The sequence below is a fragment of the Pogona vitticeps genome, chromosome 2 (assembly GCF_051106095.1).
Source record: "Pogona vitticeps strain Pit_001003342236 chromosome 2, PviZW2.1, whole genome shotgun sequence".
NCBI classification, from domain to species: domain Eukaryota; kingdom Metazoa; phylum Chordata; class Lepidosauria; order Squamata; family Agamidae; genus Pogona; species Pogona vitticeps.
The window spans coordinates 23,181,706-23,204,228 of NC_135784.1; the positions used below are offsets into that span (position 1 = coordinate 23,181,706).

Consider the following 22,523-nt stretch of genomic DNA (forward strand, 5'->3'; position numbering starts at 1 on the left):
GGAACTGATGAAAGATTTTGGAGAGTTTAAAAAACTGGTTTTTGCCAGACATGGGATAAATGCAGAGCAGCTGAGACAAAGGTTCAGGTCCCTCACCAAGAAGCCAGAGCAGACTTTTACCCAAGTGGGGGCCCAATTGGTGAGGCTGCTTGAGAAATGGCTATCGCAGGAGGGAATAGAGACCTATGAGCAGCTTAAAGACTTGATAGCCCTGGAACAGTTCTATTCAGTCCTGCATGGGGAATTGAAATTCCAGGTGAGGGAAAGGAAACCGAAATCTGTGGCAGCAGCCGCAGAGATCGCAGATTTTATTTCCCAAATAAGAAGGCCCTTGGGTGAGGGGAAATCTGTGGGTAAACCCAAAGAAACCTACAGCAAGTACTCTCAGGGACCAGGGAAAAGCCAGCAAGGGGGAGGGGCCCATGGTGAAGGGAAGCCCTCAGACATGAAACAAAGACCTCAGATTTTGGAGGGAAAACCAAAACAAGATGAGAGAGAATCAAAATACACCAGAAAATGCTATTTCTGTCAGGGAAAGGGTCATCTAATCTCAGAGTGTCAGAAATTAAAGCAGCTAAAAGGAATGGTGCCTCAGGAGTCTAGTGGAACCAAGCCAAAAGCTGTGTTCTGTGTCCAGAAAGAGCAAGGCTCAGTGTCACAGAGGGAGCCTGTTGCCATGGCTACTCAGTCTGGGACAGCTGCCTCTGCTGATCAGGCTGAGGAAAATGGTCCTCTTCTAGAGGTAAAACGCTGCTTGCTGGTGAAAACAGATTCTCAATTGTTTGAGACAGCCGGGGTGGACGTAGGAATACTTGACCGTCAGTATAGGGGGCTGCGGGACACTTGTTCCCAGGTAACCCTGTGCCATCCAGATATCATCCCTAGGGAGTTTATAATCCCAAATGAGAGCATGAAGGTGGCAGGGATTGAGGGGCAGGTAATCTCTCTGCCAGTAGCAGAGGTACCTGTCAACTTTCAAGGCTGGAGGGGAGATTGGCGGCTAGCGATTTCATCTACTCTGCCAGCAGCCGTGCTCGTGGGAAATGACCTGGCTGAACATGTGAAACGGGTGCTAGTGATTACACGCTCACAAGCCACCACAGGGACAGTTCAGGGGGGTAATAATGAGCCAGAGACGGAGGCAGAGGGGAGTTCAGAAGCTGTGGTGGAAACCTTAACCACAGACAGCAGATTTGGACAGGAGCAAAAGGCAGACGCCACTCTCCAAAAGTGTTTTGAACAGGTGACTGACGCCCAGCTAACACCTGAAACCCCAGTGAGATTTCTGGAGAAAAAGGGGATTTTATATAGAGAAACCCTGAGGAATATCTCAAAAGGGGGAGATGGGATCAGAAGTCAGCTGGTGGTACCTGAAAAGGATCGCCCCATGATCTTACAAAGGGGTCACTCTGACATGTTTGCTGCTCACTTAGGGGTGAAAGAGCCCCTTGATTTGATCAAGCAAGATTGGGAGCAGATCACCCAGGATGACCCACAAGACGTTGTGACATACATAGACACCTTGAAGAATGACCTAAAGCGAAATCTAGAGCTGGCAGCAGAAAACCTGCAAGCTCAGAAGGTCAGACAGAAAACATGGTATGACCACAAAGCTAGAGAGAGACACTTTGACCCAGGGGAGGAAGTGCTTTGGCTTAGGCCCTGCAGAGAGAATAAACTGCAGCTCAAATGGGCAGGACCATATAGGGTCATTTCCAAGATGTCAGACCTGAACTACCTGATAGAGCAGGAGGAGAACCAAGCAAGGAGGGTGGTTCATGTGAATGCCCTAAAACCCTACTACAGAGGGGAACAGAGGGTTTTATTCGCGATAAAAGCAGCTGAGAGTGAGGAAGCTGAATTACCCTTCTGGGAGGGTAGAGGGGAAGTAAAATACAACCCAGAGGAGGTAAAGATCAGTCCTGCACTCACCCAAGACCAGCAGCAAGAACTAAAAATGCTGCTTAGTAAATATCAACAGGTGTTTTCCAACAAGCCGGGGATAGTGAAGGGAGTGATGCATCGGATCCATACAGGGGATGCACCCCCGCAGGCAGTATCCCCATACCGAGTAACGGGACCCTATAGGGACAAGGTGCGGAAGGAGCTGGACGAGATGCTGAGGGAGAACATAATCGTCCCATCTTCTAGTCCTTGGTCCTCTCCGATAGTCCTGGTGGACAAGCCTGATGGGAGCATTAGGTTTTGTGTTGATTACAGGAAATTAAACCGTGTAACCACTCCTGATGCCTACCCAATGCCCAGGCTAGACAACCTGATTGAAACCATAGGGGGTTGTCGGTTCATCTCATCATTGGACCTGGTAAAGGGATATTGGCAATTAAGAATTGATCCCAGGGATCAAGAAAAAACTGCCTTTTGCAGCCCTTTTGGTCTCTATGAGTTTCGAGTCCTGAGCTTTGGTCTCAGAAATGCACCAGCCACCTTCCAAAGGCTGATGGACCAGACCTTGGCAGGGCTCAGTGACTTCACAGTGGCCTACATCGACGACATAGGGATCTTCAGTAATACCTGGGAAGATCACCTGATACACCTGGAGTTAGTGCTGCAGAGGGTAAGTGCAGCAGGGCTAACAGTAAAGGCCAGCAAGTGTCAGCTGGGTAGCCCAGAAATAAAATACTTGGGTCACATGGTAGGGGGAGGAATGATAAAACCCCTGGAGGCCAAAATAGAAGCTGTTCGTGATTGGCCTAGACCCAACACCAAGAAAAAAGTCAAATCATTTCTTGGGTTGGTGGGCTACTACAGAAAGTTCATCCCGAGGTTTAGCGAGATTGCGGCTCCGCTGACCGATCTGACGAGGAAGAGGGCTGATGACCGCATCCCGTGGACCAGCGACTGTGAGGCGGCGTTCCAGAGGTTGAAGGAGGCGTTAATCAACTATCCTGTCCTGCGTGCTCCAGACTTCGACCGGGAGTTCATCATCTACACCGATGCGTCTAACAGCGGCGTAGGAGCAGTTCTGTGCCAGGAGGATGAGAATGGTGACCAGCATCCAGTGTCCTACCTGAGTAGGAAACTTCAAAAAGGTGAGAGACATTTGGCAACCGTGGAGAAGGAGTGTTTGGCCATAGTCTACGCGATCCAGAAGGCCAAGCCTTACATCTGGGGAAGACATTTTATTCTGTGTACTGACCATTCACCATTGCAATGGTTAAAGACAATGAAAACCCACAATAGCAAACTTATGAGGTGGGCTTTAAACCTACAGGACTATGACTTTGAAGTGAAGGTGGTCAGAGGGTCAGTGAACTGTGTTGCTGACGCCTTATCAAGAAGACCTGAAGAATGAAGACGGCGAAAGAACATGGACTATGTGTATATAATGATGACAAAAAGTAAAATGTACCTGTTTTGAATTGGTTTGTATGAATAAAGGTAAATGGATGTATTGTATATATGGTAAATGTTTAAATGCATAATTGCTATGGTTAACTTAGAGTGTAAGGTTAAGTAAGTATTATATGGTATGTATAACTGGTTTTGTGTATTTTATTCAGGTTGTTATCAATATGACAAACCCAGACCTACTGGGATATGTCACACAGTTACACTAAGCTGCCACCAACCATTCCCTTTAATAAGTCACACAGACCGGGGATGGATTTTTAAACAATAAAAAGAATGAGGTTTATTTAAATACACACAGGGAAAAATAAACAATCAGGTGAATAAAATAAAGTAACGTGGCTTATTCTCACTCATACAAGCATACAGTTTGGTTCACCCAGAACCCTTAACTTGAAGCACAGACCCTGAACCTATCAGTTCTGGCTAACCAACAGACACCTGAACCTATCAGGTTGGTACTCTGACACACAGTAGTACCCTGTCTGACACACAGACTCCCACAACAGCTTCTTCTTCCCAGCTGCTGCTTCGTCACAACCCAGTGTCTTTCAGTGTTTGTCTCAGCATCTCCTCACCACACACGCATCACATATTTATACAGTACAGCCCCTCCTCCTGATGTCCCGCCTTCCACTCCCCATAGGATGGAACTTTCCCTCCAAACCCATGACAGACAGGTAACATCAGTGCTGTTATGTAACAGTAATTAGTCTATTGTGAGATAAAAAATCGATCCCTTTTCCTAATTTATTAAATTAATTGGTCCAGCAGGGAACCATGTTTGCCCATACCAGTTTCTTACATCTGAAAGGCCACTTTCTCCTGCGTGTCACCCCCTTTAAAGGTAAAGGTAAAGGTTCCCCTTGACAATTTTTGTCCAGTCATGTTCAACTCTAGGGGGCGGTGCTCATCCCCGTTTCCAAGCCATAGAGCCAGCGTTTTGTCCGAAGACAATCTTCCGTGGTCACATGGCCAGTGCAACTTAGACACGGAACGCTGTTACCTTCCCACCGAGGTGGTCCCTATTTATCTACTCGCATTTGCATGCTTTCGAACCACTAGGTTGGCGGGAGCTGGGACAAGCAACGGGCGCTCACTCCGTCGCGTGGATTCGATCTTACGACTGCAGGTCTTCTGACCCTGCAGCATAGGCTTCTGCGGTTTAGCCCGCAGCGCCACCACGTCACTGTAGTCACCCAATTTAAGTCACATTAACAGTCCGTACATCCTGCTGTGTTCTTCCTCAAAATATCACCTTCCTCATTCTCAATTTTAAAGCCCTCTGTCACATCATCTCTTCCCACCTCTTCTTGCTACTTTAATTCTGGAGCCTGGAAATGTTACTTTTTTAGACTTCACTTCCCAGAATCTATTCTGTCTATGTGGGATATTCTTAGAGTAAGCACTCCACATTAAATGCCTTTTCCAAGCATTGCTTCATTCTACAGCCCTTTTCCTGCCCTTCCAAACTGGCTCTCCTCTCACTCCCATTCCAACAGATTGCCTCCTATATATTTATTCCTAGGGGTAGCTCCTCCCTATGGCCTACAGTCCTCACGGGTGACAGAAGACTCCATGACTTTGCAGTGGGAACCTCCCAGCTCTCCCCCTGACGGCTACATCTTGAGCTACATCCCGGTGGGTGCCCCTCGGCCCGCTCAAGCCGCCAAACGCATTGAGCTTCCAGCCACCCCAGAAAGCGTCACCTTGACAGACCTGGAGAGCAACACCCGATACCGCCTCACCCTCATCGCTCGCCAGAAAGGAGAGAATAGCCGAGCCACCAGCATTGTCGTCAGCACTACTGGTAGGGCATTTGTGTGAAAAGCTGTGTAGTTCTTGCTTGCCGTTGTTTCAGCTGGCGTGGGGTAACCGGAGCAACGCTGGATTATCAGCTTCTTAACAGGCATTTAGCCGCCCGTTTCTGGACATAGGATGCAGTGCCTGGAGAAGTTACTTTTCTTGGACTACAGTTCCCTCAGCTTCCCAGGTAGCATGGTCACCAGAGCACTGGGAGTACTGGGAGTTGTAGTGTAAAGAAAGAATTACAGTGGGGCCTCACAAGATGATTTTAATTTGTTCTGCAAAAATCGTCGTCTTGTGAAAAAATCATCCTGCGAGTTTCCCTATGAGAACCTCACAAGACGAATGAAATTTATTCATCTTGTGAAGCATGGGTCTCGGGGAAAAAAAATGTCTTGCAAAGCACCATAGGGATCACGAAAACCAATCGTCTTGCAGGTTTTTTGCCCCGCGAGGCAATCGTCTAGTGAGGCACCACTGTATTCCAGACCCTGGTTAGGTAAGCTAGGATCCAGGAGAAATGGAACTAGAGGAGATAACACAAGGATCCCCACACAAAATGGCAATGCTGCGGCAATTTCTCCTGCCCCTTTCACTGCAATTTGTAGGCAGGAGATGGGACACAACCCACAATGCTGTGGCGTCCGCACAGGAGATGAAAAAGCATGATGTTTCAGCGTCTGCTTCTGTAAGTACAGGTGAGGTGCAGGAGAATTCAGCTCACAATTGCTCTTTTCAGGAGCAGCCCTGTCGGAAGAAGGGCAGGTCAGTGGTAGAGTATCTGTTTTGCACATGCAAGGTCCCAAATTCAGTCCTTGCCACCTCTAGGTAGGGCTAGAAAAAACCAATCTGTCTGTTTTGAATTTGTCCATTCCCCCCCCCCAAAAAAAAGTCAGTTCAGGTTCTTAAAAGCAGCAGGGTGAGCATTAAAACTCAGTGCCTTTCCAGTAGGATCATTTAGGCATCCACTACGCCACAACATACTGGTTTACAGTTTTGAATTATGTAGAACGATGCACGATACACAAGTTCAGACAAATGAGATTTCCTGCTCTTACATCTTTTTTCTCCCCAGCGACTGGATTCCTTTTATTATATATACAGTGGTGCCTCGCTTAACGAGCGCACTGTTTAACGACAAATCCACATAGCGACCCATTTTTTGCTATTGCATTGTGATGTTTTAGGTGCCTAAACATCGCATTGCGATGATCGGTAAGCGTTTCGCTTACCGATTATCGCATTGCAATGTTTTTTAAACAGCTGATCGGCGGTTCCAAAATGGCCGCCGCATCCACAAAATGGCCACCCGCAGCGTTTTCGCGCCCTGCCCTCACTTACCGGGCAGCAAAAATGGCGGCCGGATGGAGGATTCCCCGCATAGCGGTGAGTTTTTCCCCAATAGGAACGCATTAAACGTTTTCCCCCCACATAGCGACGAATCTGGATAGCGACGTTAATTCTGGAATGGATAAACGTCACTATGCGGGGCACCACTGTAATTCTAGAATTAGACATGCAATGGAAACCACTATTTCTATCCCAGAGATAATCTGGATACCCACCAGCTTCACTCTTTAATGCGGTTTCACAATTACACCTTTTTTGTCACTTGAGTGAGCACTCCTTTTACAAATGGACTTCTCTGAATGGGTGTTTTGGTCCTAAGTGCACAACTGTCTGTCTGTTGGAAGAAGCATCCTCTGACTGGCAAAAGCTTTATATGTTTTACAGCAGCTCTGCTTCCTTATATCCCTTTTATGCAGAGGCTGGGAAAGTTACATGTTTGGACTACAACTCCTGGAATGCTACAGCTGTGAAATTGTGGGAGTTGTAGTTGAACAAGAAGTCCAACTAGTTCTAACTAATAATTTCAAGAATCAAACTTACTAGTACCATTAGGCAATTTTAAACTTTCTCCTCAAGCCTTTTCCTTAACATTTTTGCACTGACAGCTGCTGTGTCTGAGACATGCTGAGTGTGGACACTGTGCCTGTCCCCTAGCCACCCCCCCCCCAGAGCTTGATTTCCCATCTAGCTTAGTTTTCTGCATGTCTATATTTTTTCTTACATTTATATTCCACTTTTCCTCCCGTGAGCTCAGGCTGGTGTCCATGGTTTTCCTCCTCTCACTCTGAACCACACAAATAAACAGCAGAACAAAGAACAAACTTTTAAAATACAAGAGGCTCATTTCCATGCCTTCTCCTTGTGTGACTAGTTTAAAGGCGCTGGCCTATAAATACCTTTAAGATTTTAAAAGAGCAGGACATTTAAACATTAAATGCCTTCAAATCACTCTTATCTCCAGTCATTGATCAGAAACAAGAATGGGGGTTCCCGTTTAGTACTGAATGGACCCTTTCCCACCACATCCTCATGCAATACCCATCTCAACTGCTTAGCAACCATCCGTTTGCTGCCTATGGGCCATAGTTTGTGCTCCTGCTAGACAAGCAAATGTATATCCCCCCTGTTCCCATAATACTGTACAGAGAATAGGAAGTAGAAATCTTCTGAATAAGAAAGTAAAGGCCCCTTCTCTCAGTGGCATTTCCCCAGTCTTCAGAGCAGGTACTGTATAGGATGCTAGTACGGATTAGCTTTTAGACAAAATCTACATTTTGGATATCTCTACATTTGGTTTTTTCGTGTCAGGACTTCCCATGAGGACCGGTGGGGGCTGTCGTTCTGTAGAAGGATGTGTGCCTCCTATAATTATTTTTTAGCACCTTCAGAAAATGACAACTCCCCCTGAATTCCTTTGTGCTGGGATTCCACCGTCATTATTCTGGACTCTATCGGTCGCATCTGCTTCTAGGATGAAGACATGGATAACAGAAGAGCATGTCAGGAAGCTGAATGGAAGCTGAATGAGTGTGTGAAACAGCCATTGAATGAAGATGATGAGACTGACTAATTTTTTGTTTTGTTTTCTTATTCCTTACAGGAATTTCATTACAATTTTCTCTCCTTTCCACTCTAGGATTATCTCATTCCTTTCTGCAGGAACGTCTGGTGTCAAGGCGGCCAACCTTACTACCACTCTAAACACATCCCTTATTTATGCTTTCTCCATTGGGCCCCCAGGTCTCTGAAGATCAGGCACGTGGCGGTGGGACCAAGACGGCAACAGTATGAGGGGGGTCTCAGATTAACTCTTTCCCTTCTGTTACAGCTGAGAAGAAAACCCAACGGTGCCAAGCTATGGGATTGGCTGATTTGGAGAGAGTAGGGAGACGGAGGCATTGGACTTTAGTTTTTAGCACCAATCTTTGGAAAAGTTACATTTTTGGGACTGTAACTGGCCATCGGCCATGCTGGCTGGAGGATTATGGGTGTTGTAGTCTGAAAAAAAGTAGCTTTTTCTAAGCTCTGGTGTTCCTTACGTCCATGTATCTCACCTCCTTAGCATATTTCCATCCAGTCCTTTGATGTAACTGCCTCCCTTTTTGATCCCACCAGCACTAGCTCCAAGGCAACCCGTCCGCCGCTACTCAACACCGTCCCCCTCCTTCCAGCCAGAGCCTGGCGCTTCCTCCTCCTCCTCCTTTGAACCTGAAAACTGGAAGCCAAGCACCGGGTCGCAGCCGGGCCCCAGCCCTTTCAACTCCACCTCAAGGGCCAAGGAGCTCTTCCTGAGGAAGATGACGCAGAACATCTCGGACAAGCTTTCCTCCTACAACGGGACCCTCCTCGAGCGCTTGGAGAGCTACCTCCGGGCCACGAACTTCCCTGCCCAGGGCAATCGGACCATCGAGGCGATGGCCAGGGACATCTACCTCTACCTTGTCCGATGGAAGCCGAAGGAGTTCCAAGAGAGAGTCAAGGAGCGGCTTGTGGAGGAGACGAGCGATATGTTCCCCCCAAGCGGCTCCCCCGTGTTGGGGGGAGCCAAGAGCGTCTACTCGGAGGGCTACCTCCGTCCGGAGCACGCCAAACCATCGGTGATCACCAGCTCTCCAGATGGCATCGAAGTGTCCTTGGATGGCGTGAGAGGGGTCTCGGACAACGTGGTGATACGCTTCCGAAACACCAAGGATGGAGCAGGAGGGGAAGTCGTGGTCCCCGGAGACACGTCCATGGCAGTCATCACCGGCCTGGATCCGGGCACCACCTACCAGGTGGAGATCCACGGTGTGGTGAAAGGACATTCCTCTAAGTCGTACTCTTTTATCACTTCCACAGGTACCTGGGTTGGTAGGAACCCCGTCTCTTCCCATCTGGTTTGTTGTCGTCTTCTGCTTGAGTTGTCGTCACCCACCTACCTCATCCCTGTTGCTGACCAACTGAGTTCACGTTGCACCCACACCCCTGCGGCCAAACTCTTAACCCCATGTTGCTTTCACACTTTCCAGGAAGGCGCTTGGACACCCATCTTCTAACCCACCTTTCTCTTTTTGAAAAGAATGTTGTTTTTGTTCCTCTTGTATCGTCCCTCACGCAGGTGTCGGTCTCCGACGTTACCTTTGTCTTCCTTATCCAAAGAATGCTCAGCACTGAAGTTTGTTCAGACTGTTGTGTTTTGCTACATGCTACGTCCTGCAGGAGAACCTGCTTGCCAGCAGCCCTTTTCTGTGTAGTCCGTGCTTGCTTGAACTGTTCCTAGAGGTGAATTCACACCTTCCCCTGCGCTAAAACAAGAAAGGAACAAGTGGAGTAGTGTAGCCTTTTTGTTAAAATTGTTTATAACTGTTCAAGACCTGGGAAAGTTAGTTTAGAAAAGTATTATAGATGCAGTTTCAGGGCCCAAACATAACTATTATTGTATTCTCAAAGGCTAATTGCTAACTGCCTTATCTCCAAGGGTGGACAGAGTTTTCATTTATGTGGAATGGAGGTGTAAGAGAGACCTTCACAGCTCAGAGTACTAAACTCTAGAATAATTTTTTTTAAAAAACTTTCCCTCCAATCTTCAGGTATAATTTATTATCAAGAGTATCAGAATAATCACACTTGTATTCTCAAAGGCTTTCATAGCCAGGATCCAATGGCTGTTGTGGGTTTTTGGGCTCTTTGGCTGTGTTCTGAAGAACATGGCCAGGTTAGGCATCCTTCAGTCTTGAAAGACTATGGTAACGTGCTCTTTATGGAGGATTTGGAACAGCGTCTAGTGTGGCTGAGGAGGCCAATTTGAGAGGGACAATCCCTTCCACACTGAAGACAAATACAGTCTGTCCCCTCTGTCCAGCTCCCTGATTTGGCTGCTTTCGGGACTGCCTCTTTGCCTCAGCCTGCTGGACAAGGGTTTCTTCAAATTGGGAGAGGCCGTGCTCCACTGCCTGCCTCCAGGCTGAACATTCAGATGTCAAGGTTTCCCATCTGTGAAAGCCCATTCCTAAGGCCTTCAGATCCTGCTTGCAGATCTCCTTGTATCGCAGCTGTGGTCTCCATCTGGGGTGATTTCCCTGCACTAATTCTCCATACAGGAGATCCTTTGGAATCCGACCATCAGCCATTCTCACGACGTGCCCAAGCTAACGTAGACATCGCTGTTTCAGTAATGTATACATGCTGAAAATTCCAACTCGTTCTAGGACTACTCTACTTGGAACTTTGTCCTGCCAGGTGATAACATGGCCAAAGAGCCCGAAAAACCCACAACAACCATAACTATTATTATTTCTATTAGTTCACATTATTTACAGTTTATAAGAAGCCTTTGATTCTTGTTATTCCTATTGTAACTAAAGTAGTTAATTTTTACATTTTTACCCTGCTTCCCCACTAAAGGTGTCCTCTCCTGTTATCTTCAAAACTATGTAGGGTAGATTAAGACACAAACTAGGCCCAAATCATCCTGTGAGGATCTGCATTTCCCTATAATAAATAATGGTAATTTTTGTATCCATTATCCTTAACCCTGCTGATTGGATAGCTCAGCAGTTTAGGTATCTGGCTGTTGGGAGCCAGAGGTTGGGAGTCTGACTCCCTACTGGGCTTTCTACAAATAGAGCCAGCCTGCGTAGCTCAGGGCAAGCTGTAGAACCCGAAGAACAGAGAGCGAACCACTTCTGTTTATTCTGTACCTTGAAAGCCCTGAAAATGAGTCTTCGTAAGTCGGAATGGACTTGATGGCGCATGATGGTGATGATGATTCTTCATAGTGAAATGACTGGCACCGTTTTTAGCAACAGGGGAAATTGCACTTTCCAAAATCTCCTTCAGAAACGGAACTTAAGGATTTGTTTTAATTTCTGTTCACATCCCACTGAATGTGAAGCTCCTCTGAAATGTTCGCTCCTCAGCTCGTACCTCGGTGTCACACGGTGTTTTTATCCACACCCTTGCATTTCGTTTTCCTTTGTTTTCTGTTGTCTAGCCGACTCTGGTCGAGTGTCCGGACGGGCTACCTGTTTCACCGCTGTCGTCGTCATCTCCTTCTAGGCAAAGCCATGCCCTCCAGCACTCGTCTTCATGTTGCTTCTGTGTAGTTAAATATTTCTTTTTTCCCCAATTATCATTTTTGGGGCAGAAATTTCAGCTTTTGCTACACATCTGTCAAACCAGCTCACCCTGTTGTTGTTATTGCTGCTGCTGCTGCTGCCACCATCCACATCTTAGCCCTTAAGTGTCCGCCTTGAAATAAGTTATATAACTGAGGTTTGTGTGTGTGTGTGTGTGTGTGTGTGTGTGTGTGTGTGTGTGTGTGTGTGTGTGTGTGTGTTTGCACGCATGTGTGTTTTTCCTCTCAGGGACGCGTTCTCTTTGTGTGGCATGAATGAATAGAAAATTCTCTCCTCTTTTTCTGGGAGATGCAAAGTGCCAGCTTTGATGTGGATTTGTCTTGCTAGCATACCTCTCAGCTAAACTTAATTAAATACACTAGGACATCCCTATCTGCAGGATCAGTATCCACTGATTCATTTATCTGCTGCCTGAAAAAAAAACCAACCACCCAGAAATGTATTTCTAGTGTGTATTTACCAGAACTGGCCACTAGAGAGAGCCAGAAACCATGCAATTTATAGTGTTTTATACTTTCACATTTTAGTGTCCATAAGGGGGCTTGGAAACACTTGCAAATTGCTGAACTATCCTTTCCACCAGTCCCCATTTTTAGAATGAAAACTGATCGTATGTCGAGGTGAAAGTCTCAGACAGCTTATCTGCATTCCCATTTTCTTCCAGAGGGGAAATGCATATATGTTTTGGGTTTTTAGCTGAATATCAAGGGGACGGAAGGCATTGTTCAAATCTTTTTACCTGTCACAAAAAGTTCTATCTTTTCTTAACTGAGAAGAGCGCTAGAAATGAATCCAAGCCTTTTGTGCATTTGAAGCAAGGAAAAGGTGATCCAGGATAATGTTATCTGTCACAGGGTTAAGTCTAACTGGCATCACAAAGGCTCCCAAAGAGAAGCCTAAATTAAGGGGTAGGGTCCAAAAAGCACCAAGGTGTTGCCGAGTGGGAGCAAAGGCCATGTGAAACACAGAAACCTGAGATTGGGAAATATTTTGAGGCTGCAGCAAATTCTATTTATGTCTTGAAAATCTTTGTGAGCAAACATTCAAAACTCCCTTAATGTATAAATTTAAATGGCATTAAATTTGTGGATTTTACATAACACGGCTAGTAAAATGATTGAATTTGGCATGTTAATTAGTGCCTTCATAACCACACATTTTTGCCTTGGTTCCATAGCAGGAATAAACTAGGTTGTGGTTACTGTGGGGACACTAAACTTACACAGATGTTCAAAAGAGATCCACTCCATTCCAGCTAGCAGTAATTTGTCTATAAAAGCTAGGAAATAACTATGCAAAGTTTATTGCACCTCTTGCACAATGAGAACATGGTGTTGGTGACTCACATCCGTGATATGGATCGCCACATTTTACTTGAAGCATTATTCCAAATACAGTCCAAATCATAGTGTTCATAACAGTTGTCAATGCCGCAGAGATGCGAATTTTTGGTTAAATTTCTCTAGCTGCACAGAATTGCAGGGATTCACAGAGCAGAATAGCTTCGCCGGAGTAGTCCACCCTTTTCTCATTAGCTGTCACTTAGTCTCAGTAACTTACTCTGATTTGTAAGAAGAAAAAAATAAAATGTTTCAATACTTACAGATCAACAGCAAACTGACAAACACGACTGCTTTCAACAACAGACTTCTACAGATGATAAGAGAGGGAAAGGAAAAGAGAGAAGTGGGCCTCTCTTTGAATCCAGAGGCAGGAAAGGAACAATTGGTTAGTGCTGGATAGATTAAGAGTCACTCCAGGCCACAAAGGTCTCTCTTAGCCAACCCTACTAAAGGCAGCATGCGAGGTTGTAAAAACCCCAGCAATCAAGACATTTTCCATCTCTAATTTTGAAACCCAGGGCATGGAGAATTATGCTGGCTGGATTAAAACCGGGCATGTGGTAAAGTGTGAAATCTTCCAGAAAGATGTTTCTGGCTCTCTGACGCCACCTCTGTCTCCCTTCAGCTCCCGCATCACCGACTCCTGCCAAGACCCAGCCAGTCCCGACCACCACCTTAAGCCCTGAAGTGCCACTGAAGGACCTCGCGGTGACGGACGTCTCTCCAAACAGCCTCCGGGTGACTTGGTCAGCCCAGCCCAATGCCTACCGCAGCTTTACCCTCCAGTATAGGGACCCCAAATCCGCCACACCCCCTGGGGAAATCAGAGTCCCAGGGACGGAGCGGAGCGTTGACGTGGTGGGGCTGAGCCCCAGGACAGAGTACGAACTGCAGCTGCATGGGGAGAAGCCCAGCGGACGCTACGATGCTCCGCTCACGACAAAGGCATCAACAGGTACCTCTCTCTCTCTGCAGTTCGCTTCCCCCTGACTGGCCAACCTCCTTTTCCCTCTAGAACCGTGGTCCCCAACCTTGGGCCTCCAGATGTTCTTGGACTACAACTCCCAGAAGCCTTCACCATCACCTCTGTGAGCCAGGATTTCTGGGAATTGAAGTCCAAGAACATCTGGAGGCCCAAAGTTGGGGACCACTACTCTAGAAGATCTTCTGCAGCTGATGCAAAGGGTATCTTAGGACACATAATTTTGACCGTATCCAGGAGTTTTTCTAACCCACTTGATATTTCTTCATTTCAGTTTTTAGCATTTTTGTTTTCCTATTGCGATGTGTAAGAACTCTAGGTTCAGTGCCGTTTCTTGGGAATCTGAGAGTAAAACTGCATGTCAAAGGAATTGCCTATTTCTTGCTATTACAGCATTTTTTTTTTCCAGGCAAGCCAGACCTTTAAAACTAAATTGGGGCCTACGGACCATTTGAATCTTTTATCCTCTCCTTTTTAAAAATATTGATATATTTGTATGTATTGCCACGTGGTATATATACCGCTGGGCCCATTCATGTGGCTGACATTTAAATCGGTACATTTCTTGCTATTTGTACTGATTCTGTAGGCTACATGCACAGGTATCATTGCATATAAATCAATAGATTTTTTTGTTGTGTTTCTGGGTCCCCATTGCCCTAAAATTTTGTTTTTTAAAAAAAATTGCTAAATCGGCATATACATTGGTGCACGATAACTGGAGAAGGTAGTAAAACTGTAGATGGCAGTATTAGAATTCGATTACCATAATAACTGCATAGGGACATGGTGGCACTGTGGGTTAAACCGCAGAAGCCTCTGTGCTGTAAGGTCTATAGATCTTCAGCTGTAAGTTCGAATCCACGTGACAGAGTGAGCGCCCTTCGCTTTGTCACAGCTCCTGCCAACCTAGCAGTTCGAAAGCATGCAAATGCAAGTAGATAAATAGGGACCACCTCGGTGGGAAGGTAACAGCGTTCCGTGTCTAAGTCGCACTGGCCATGTGACCACGGAAGATTGTCTTCGGACAAAACGCTGGCTCTATGGCTTGGAAACGGGGATGAGTACCGCCCCCTAGAGTCAGACATGACTGGACAAAAATTGTCAAGGGGAACCTTTACCTTTAATAACTGCATACTGTATGGATGCTGCACCAGTTGTTAGGTGTGAATGCACCTTATATCTCTCTGGATGTTAAGTGGGCTGTTGCTCCACATTGAAAAAGTAAGCAATTTATTGCTAAGCGTTTAAAAAAAAGAACCCGACCTGTTCACACAGTAAATATATTGTCAGAAATATGCACATGAGACAAATTGATAAGCATTGAAAAGACAGGAATCTAATTATTTTAAAAAGGCCATGCCGACGAGGTGTCAAAAAACCCAATTAATTAATTAATTAATTAATTAATTAATTAATTAATCGATTAATTGATTGATTGATTGATTGATTGATTGATTGATTGATTGATTGATTGATTGATTGATTGATTGATTAATTAATTAATTAATTAATTAATTAATTTTATATCCCACCTATCTAGTCACTTAAGACCACTCTAGGTGGCTTACAATTGGCTGGCTAAATGAACATTAACTGTGTGTCGCATGAAAAGAAATTTATAGAACAATTTAAGCAATGGCAGAATCTATATAACCGGCATTCTTTTGGCAACTGGGATCAAGCCTTCAGCCCCGTAGACCAAGGCCATGTTTTCTTCCTGATAGTACAGTGGACCCTCGCCTTACAGACGGCTCCACTTACAGACTTTTCGAGTTACAGACTTCTCTGGCTGCAAAATTTAGGTTCAACTTGCAGCCGGAGAATCGACCTACAGACCGGGAAAAAAACCCAAAATGGAACAAAAACGGCTGGTTACGGATTAATCGGTTTTGAAGGCATTGCAGGTCAATGGAGCCTCGACCTACAGACTTTTCGACCTGTAGCCACTGTTCCAGTACAGATTAATTCCGTAAGTCGAGGGTCCACTGTATCACAAAACAAAAGCAAGACAATCTGTAGCAAGGAGAATGAAGCAAGCTGATTCTGGAATGTTTTAGAAGATGTGTGTTCGTCTGTGCTTGCATATCAGGCAAAAACAAAAGAAAAATACAGAAAATAAAAAATGTAGAAGGCATTTTAAAGAATAACTGCAAATATTTTCATGTGAGTTTTCGTGGATCAAGTCCACTTCCTGAGACACAAAAGTGGACTGATGGCTGTTTACTTCAGGATGAACAGTCCTATTTTGCCTTTTAAAGCTAGCTTGCTTGGATTAAGGAGAGGTCTTTTGCCTCTTTGTGCAGTTCTGCCTCTAATGAGCAGAACTTCTAATTTTGGGCCTGAGATATTATCAGAAACAATAGGAGAAAGCTGCCCTTGTCCAGAGCTTTGAAAAACTACTTTTCTTGGACTTCAGAGTCTTCCAGTCGACGTGGCCAGCGTCCATGCTGGTTGGGGGATTCTGGGAGTTATTATCCAAAAATGTAACATTTCAAATCTCTCCTTCCATCAGTCTTGCTAGTGAGATTCATGGGATAGTATGTTCATTAGTGGTCACAAAGAGCAGGCAGGCAGCTACTTGAGCTCTGCTGATTATTTATTGGTTAGCTTTAGAGATGGGCAGGAATTCCCCACCTCTTCTGGCAACTGACCACTCAAGAGCTAGAATGTGGTGCTGGAAAACAGCTCTGCAGATGCCCTGGACTGCTAGATAGACAAACAAGTGGATCTTAGATCAAATCAAGCCTGAACTGTCCCTGGAGACAGACATGTTGAAGCTGAAGCTGTCCTACTTTGGGCACATCCCGAGAAGGCAGGATTCTCTGGAAAAGACAATAATGCTGGGAAAGGTGGAAGGCAGCAGGAAAAGAGGGAGATCAAATGTGAGATGGACTTACTCCCTTAAGCAAACCACAGGCCTGTGTGGGTGGGCGGGCCATGCATGCGGGGGGGGCAGGAAATCTGTTTCCGTGGCCCAATCCTGCCAAGGCCACAGACCGGCACTGGGCCATGGACCGGTGGTTGGGGACCCCTGTTTTAAGGTATTTCTCTTCTTCCTGAGAGTTCAGCAGCCATCACTTTCTTCTTCTCTCTTGTTTGGTTTTACCCAAGTAGCAGAAATACAGAAGCCCAGCTTAGGCGAAATCTCAGTCTTGGAAGTCACAGACCGCTCTGCCCGCCTGTCCTGGAATGTGGCCACTGGGACCTTCGATTCCTTCCTGATCCAGTATAAAGACGCTGACGGCAAACCAAAGTCAGTGCCGGTGGGTGGAGATTCCCGCGAAGCTACTCTCTCCGAGCTGGTACCATCCCGAAAATACAAATTCAACGTCTATGGACTAGTGGGCCGCAAGCGTTTCGGTCCCGTTTCAACAGAAGCTGTCACAGGTGAGCAATAAAACGTAGTGGTTCTGCTCTTAAGAATTGAAATGAATCTGACAGGGGACTACGTTGGCTAATTACCCTGCAGTTTGTGTTGCATTTGTCATGGAGAAAAATGAAGGTTAAAAAAAGGGCAACTACGCAACATACAGGTAAACAAGGGGGGAGGTCTTAGGTTTTCTTTTCTTCCTATCATCTCGCTTTCTCAGAACACTTTTCCTATTCTTTTTTTAAAAGTATGCTTGCCAAAGTTAGTGCTGTACCAGATAAGCGCTATGCCACTTTTTTGGGGGGAGGGGAAAGAAGATTGAAAGGAAGGGATGTTCCTAGAGGAAACTGCCAGTCTCAGCAAAGATGGCTCTTTTCCTCATAATTACAGTTTTCTGCTTCTGCTCCTGAGGACTCCTGTGATATGTTGAGTGTGGATGGCTACAGTGATTTCATCTGTGGAAATCAGCAGGGACCTAGTCTGAAAAAATCTGAAAGCAAATTGGGCTCTCCCGTGAAGTCGCAGTCTCAGATGGGGGAATCAAACCAAACTTCCAAAAATCCAATTCAAATTTTAATTCCCTCCACCCCAAATCACCACCAAATTGAGCAGGTTGCCCCAAAATTAAATATGTTTTCTTTGATTTATCAAATGAAAGGTAAGATATCAGGGTAAATGATAATCATGAACAACATCAAAAGTCTTTAAAGGACAAATTAATAAGAATCACGTGTTATCAGGTCAGTTCTGACCCTTTTCACGGTTTTTCATGTGGAGAATATACAGAAGTGCTTTACCTTGCCCTTCCTCTAGAGGGAGTCCTAGGACTGGTGAGCTTGCCCAAGGCCACCCAGGCTGTCTCTGCTCACAGGAGGCACAAGTGGGGAATCGAACTCTGAACCTCTGGCTCCACAAACAGATACCTAAACCATTGAGTGAGACATTTCTAGCTCAATTTTTTAAACAGCGGCCATAAACAATAGGCAAAGGACATAACAGGACCTTGGACTGGTCAGGAAGAGAAGATTCCTGCCTTGAGCAGGGGGTTGGACTTGATGGCCTTACGGGCCCCTTCCCACTTCACTCTTCTATGATTTCTGTTCTGATTTTCCCAATCTCACTCTGGCCTGTTAACCACTCTGCTGTTCCTTCCCCTCTCCCCCTTCATATCTCAACAGCAAAGGCGGATAGGAAGTTGACAGCCCCTCCCAGCTTGGGAGAACTCTCTGCCTCCGACACGACCAGCGATTCTGTCCGTTTGTCCTGGAGTGTCCCATCCGGGAACTTCGACTCCTTCGTGGTCCAGTACAAGGATGCTGAAGGCAGGCCCCAAGTGCTGCCCGTGGAGGGGGACGCCCGCGAGGTCACGATCCCCAGTCTGGCTCCTTCCCGGAGATACCGATTCAACCTCTATGGCATTGCCAGTCGCAAACGTCTCGGCCCTGCCACCACCGATGTCACCACAGGTCAGGAGAAAAGATAATGACACCAGGATAAGCGCCTCCCTTCACTCTAAGCGGCCAGTGGTTTCCAACCTTGGGTCCCCTGATGTTCTTGAACTAAAATCCCCAGAAGCCTTCACCACTAGCTGTGCTAGCCATGACTTCCGGGAGTTGTAGTCCAAGAATGTTTCGGGATCCAATGTTTCGGGATTCGGCGCAACAGCATTTACTTTTCTGGAGAAGTTGTCCTTGATTTCTGTTTCCCTCTGAACTTTTGTTGTTCTTGTTTAATCGTTTAAGTCGTGTCCGACTCTTTGTGACCCCATGGAGCAGAGCACGCCAGGCCCTCCTATCTTCCACTGCCTCCCAGAGATGGGTCAAATTCATGTTGGTAGCTTTGATAACTCTGTTCATCCATCTCATCCTCTGTCGCCCCCTTCTCCTCTTGCCTTCACACTTTCCGAACATTAAGGTCTTTTCCAAGGAGTCTTCTCTTCTCATGAGATGGCCAAATTACTGGAGCCTCAGCTTCAGGATCTGTCCTACCAGTGAGCACTCAGGGTTGATTTCCTTCAAAATAGTAGATAGGTTTGTTCTCCTTGCAGCCCAGGGGACTCTCAAGTCCTCCAGCACCACAGTTCAAAAGCGTCAATTCTTTGGTAGTCAGCTTTCTTTATGGTCCAGCTCTCACTCTCATACATCGCTACTGGAAAAACCATAGCTTTGACTCTGCAGACCTTTGTCGGCAAGGTGATGTCTCTGCTCTTTAAGATGCTGTCTAGGTTTGTCATCACTTTCCTCCCAAGAAGCAGGCACCTTTTAAGCAGGCAAGGAGTGGGCCAGGAAAGAGCACCTCCATTTCGGGTCCCCTCAGGCTGAGGCCGAGGGCTCCCCAAGACCCCTTTTGAGTAGCCTTGGAAGATGGATCCTGACCAAGCGGTGGTAAGAAAAAGGCATGGGGGTGCCTTCTGCTCTGGCCCAAACTATATGGGAAAGGGAAGGTCCCTCTGACTATCTGGCACCCCTGTCCAAGGAGACAGATCTGGGGTCTCAGGCAAAGACGACTTGTTGTCATGATGAGCCCTCCCGTCGTGCGGCATCCGGGATTATGGCAACCTATGGAAGAAGGGGTCCTGCCCATGGCCTCCACTCCACCCTCTGCCCCCTGTGATTTTCAGGGATTCACTCAGGTTGCTCTGGGTCTATCCCTCTATCCATTCCATCACACTGGCTCTCTGTTAATGATCCTTTTTTTCCCCTATTGTAGCAATGACCAGAGGTAGAAAAAATGTTTTGTATGCTTGTTTCCTTCCTTTTGGAAAGAAACCTCCCCCCCCCAACACAAGCAGTTGTAGTCAACAACAACAATAATAAAATAGTAATATATCTAAGTTTCAGATAATTTGCCACTGCCCAGCAGGACCAAGGTATTCCTAGGAGTTTAGACTTTAAAACATAAACATAACATGTGAATTAGGCCAAGGTTTCTTAAATTGTGTATTCGCGAAGGCTTTCACGGCCGGGATCTAATGGTTGTTGAGGGTTTTTCGGGCTCTTTGGCCGTGTTCTGAAGGTTGCTCTTCCTAATGTTTCGCCAGTCTCCTTGGCTGGTATCTTCAGAGGACAGCACAGAACACGGCCAAAGAGCCCAAAAAACCCACAACAACCGTTCCTTAAATTTTTTTTTTTTTAGTCACGGATTCTGTGAGCTGACGTCGGCATCACCTAGAAGTTTTCCTCCAAGGTTAAGAAACACACAGTATCCTGAGAGACTCTTCCCATCCTGCTTATAACTTTTTTGAACTGTTACCGTCTGGCAGAAGATATAGAACAATTAAGACTCGGACCACACGTTTTCTAAATAGTTTTTAGCCTAGAGCTATAATTGCAATTAATAATGAGCTTAAAGACCACCAGTAGTGAATAATTAGTTGGACTGTGTTACTTGGCCTGAGGTGTAGATGTTTGTATTTTTAGTGGGGGACTTCTAGTGGGTGGGGAGTGTTTGGGGAATGTTATGTGTGTGCATGTGTCTGGTCTCTGGGTGTCTGTGAATTTCGTTGTATGGGTATACTGTGTATATACTTACAATGACAATAAATTTATTATTATTATTATTATTATTATTATTATTATTATTATTATTATTATTATTATTATTATTATTATTATTATTATTATTATTATTATTATTTAGCCTCTGCCCGGGCCCTAGAGAAGGAAGGCGAAGGGCTGCTGACGGTTTTCCTTGTCTCTTGTTCCGCTTCTCCACAGCAGCTGCCCAGGAGACGGCGCCCAAACCTCTGCTCGGGGACCTCTCCGTCCTCGAGGCCACCAGCGACTCTGTCCGTCTCGCCTGGAGCGTCCCCGAAGGCCACTTTGACTCTTTCTTACTCCAGTACCGAGATTCCGAGGGCAAGGAACAAACACAGCCTGTGAACCGAGATTCCCTGGAGGCGACCGTTTCCAATTTAAGGCCTTCCCAAACGTACCGGTTCAACCTTTACGGCATCTCCGGGGACCAACGCCTGGGCCCCGTTTCAGCTGATGCTGCCACAGGTTAGCCGCTTACTCAACCAGTCCAGGTTTTTACAGCCTCTCAGTTGAGGGTTTAGTTCTCATCCTCTCCTTCTCTGGTGGGGCTACCAAGATTAGAAAATATTTCCCAGTCCTTTGGAATACCATGTCTTCAGGTGCTGTTATCAAAGCATTGGCCTGTTTTGTGATTACGGTGGTGCCTCGCTTTATGATTGCCCTGCATTACGATGAATACGCTTGACAATGATCTTTTTGCGATCGCAATTGCGATTGCAAAACGATGGTCTGAATGGGATTTTTTTGCTTTGCGAAGATCGGTTCCCTGCTTCGGAAACCGATTCTTCGCAAAACATGTTTTTCTAACAGCTGATTGGCGGTTTCAAAATGGCTGTCGGGTAATTAAAATGGCTCTCCGCTGTGTTTAGGGACGGATTCCTCGCTATATAGGCAGCGAAAATGGCTGCCATATGGAGGATCTTCGCTGGACAGTGAGTTTTTAGCCCATTGGAACGCATTGAACGGGTTTCAATGCATTTCAATGGGGTTTTTTATTTCGCTTTACAATGTTTTCGCTTAACAGCGATTTTCCTGGAACAGATTGTCGTCATTAAGCGAGGCACCACTGTATTTCTCTACACAGCTACAAAGTCTCATCAGCTTTGAGCTTGTTTCACTGGCATGACTCCTAAGGAACAAGAGAGAAACCACTGTTCTACTAACTAAGGCTCAAAGGGAGTTGCATTTGCATTATGAGATGCAAACATTGTGGTTCTCTTGAGATGCCAAAGAAAAATAAGATCTAGTAGGGATCCACAGGATTTGCAGTTTTACCCAGGTGCTGAAGGTGGGGTTGCTTGCAGTTCTGCCGAGGAGTAGAGAGGGGCACAAACCAGTTCATCCCAGTTCATCCCAGTATGTGAAGGCTGCTCCTCCTCTCCCCCGCCTCCTCAACCTATCAAGCCACTCGCCAGGCCCAGCTTGCTTGTTTTTCCCACCCCCTCGGCTGATCTCCCAATCAGGAGCCAGAGCACAGACTTCTCTGCCCCGCCTGTTTCTCTGAGTGGGAGATCAGCCACGAGGGCGGGGCAGAGAAGCCTGAGCTGCTGCCAAGATTGGAAGATCCGTGGAACATCCGGGAGGCTGGGCCTGGTGAGTGGCTGATTGAGCCAGAAGAGACAGGGGAGCAAGGCAGCTGCATCTGTG

General features: G+C 46.2%; 1 protein-coding gene across 1 annotated transcript in view; it reads left to right on the plus strand.

Annotated features, from left to right (window-relative positions):
- The window catches only part of TNXB (tenascin XB), a 139,380-nt gene that overhangs the window by 41,580 nt on the left and 75,277 nt on the right, over positions 1-22,523 (plus strand). Inside the window, exons 6-11 of the mRNA XM_078386829.1 lie at positions 4,898-5,179; positions 8,641-9,363; positions 13,611-13,940; positions 17,082-17,357; positions 18,519-18,806; positions 21,057-21,341. Of these exons, the coding sequence (XP_078242955.1) occupies positions 4,898-5,179; positions 8,641-9,363; positions 13,611-13,940; positions 17,082-17,357; positions 18,519-18,806; positions 21,057-21,341 (2,184 nt within the window). The remainder of the gene's footprint in view (positions 1-4,897; positions 5,180-8,640; positions 9,364-13,610; positions 13,941-17,081; positions 17,358-18,518; positions 18,807-21,056; positions 21,342-22,523) is intronic.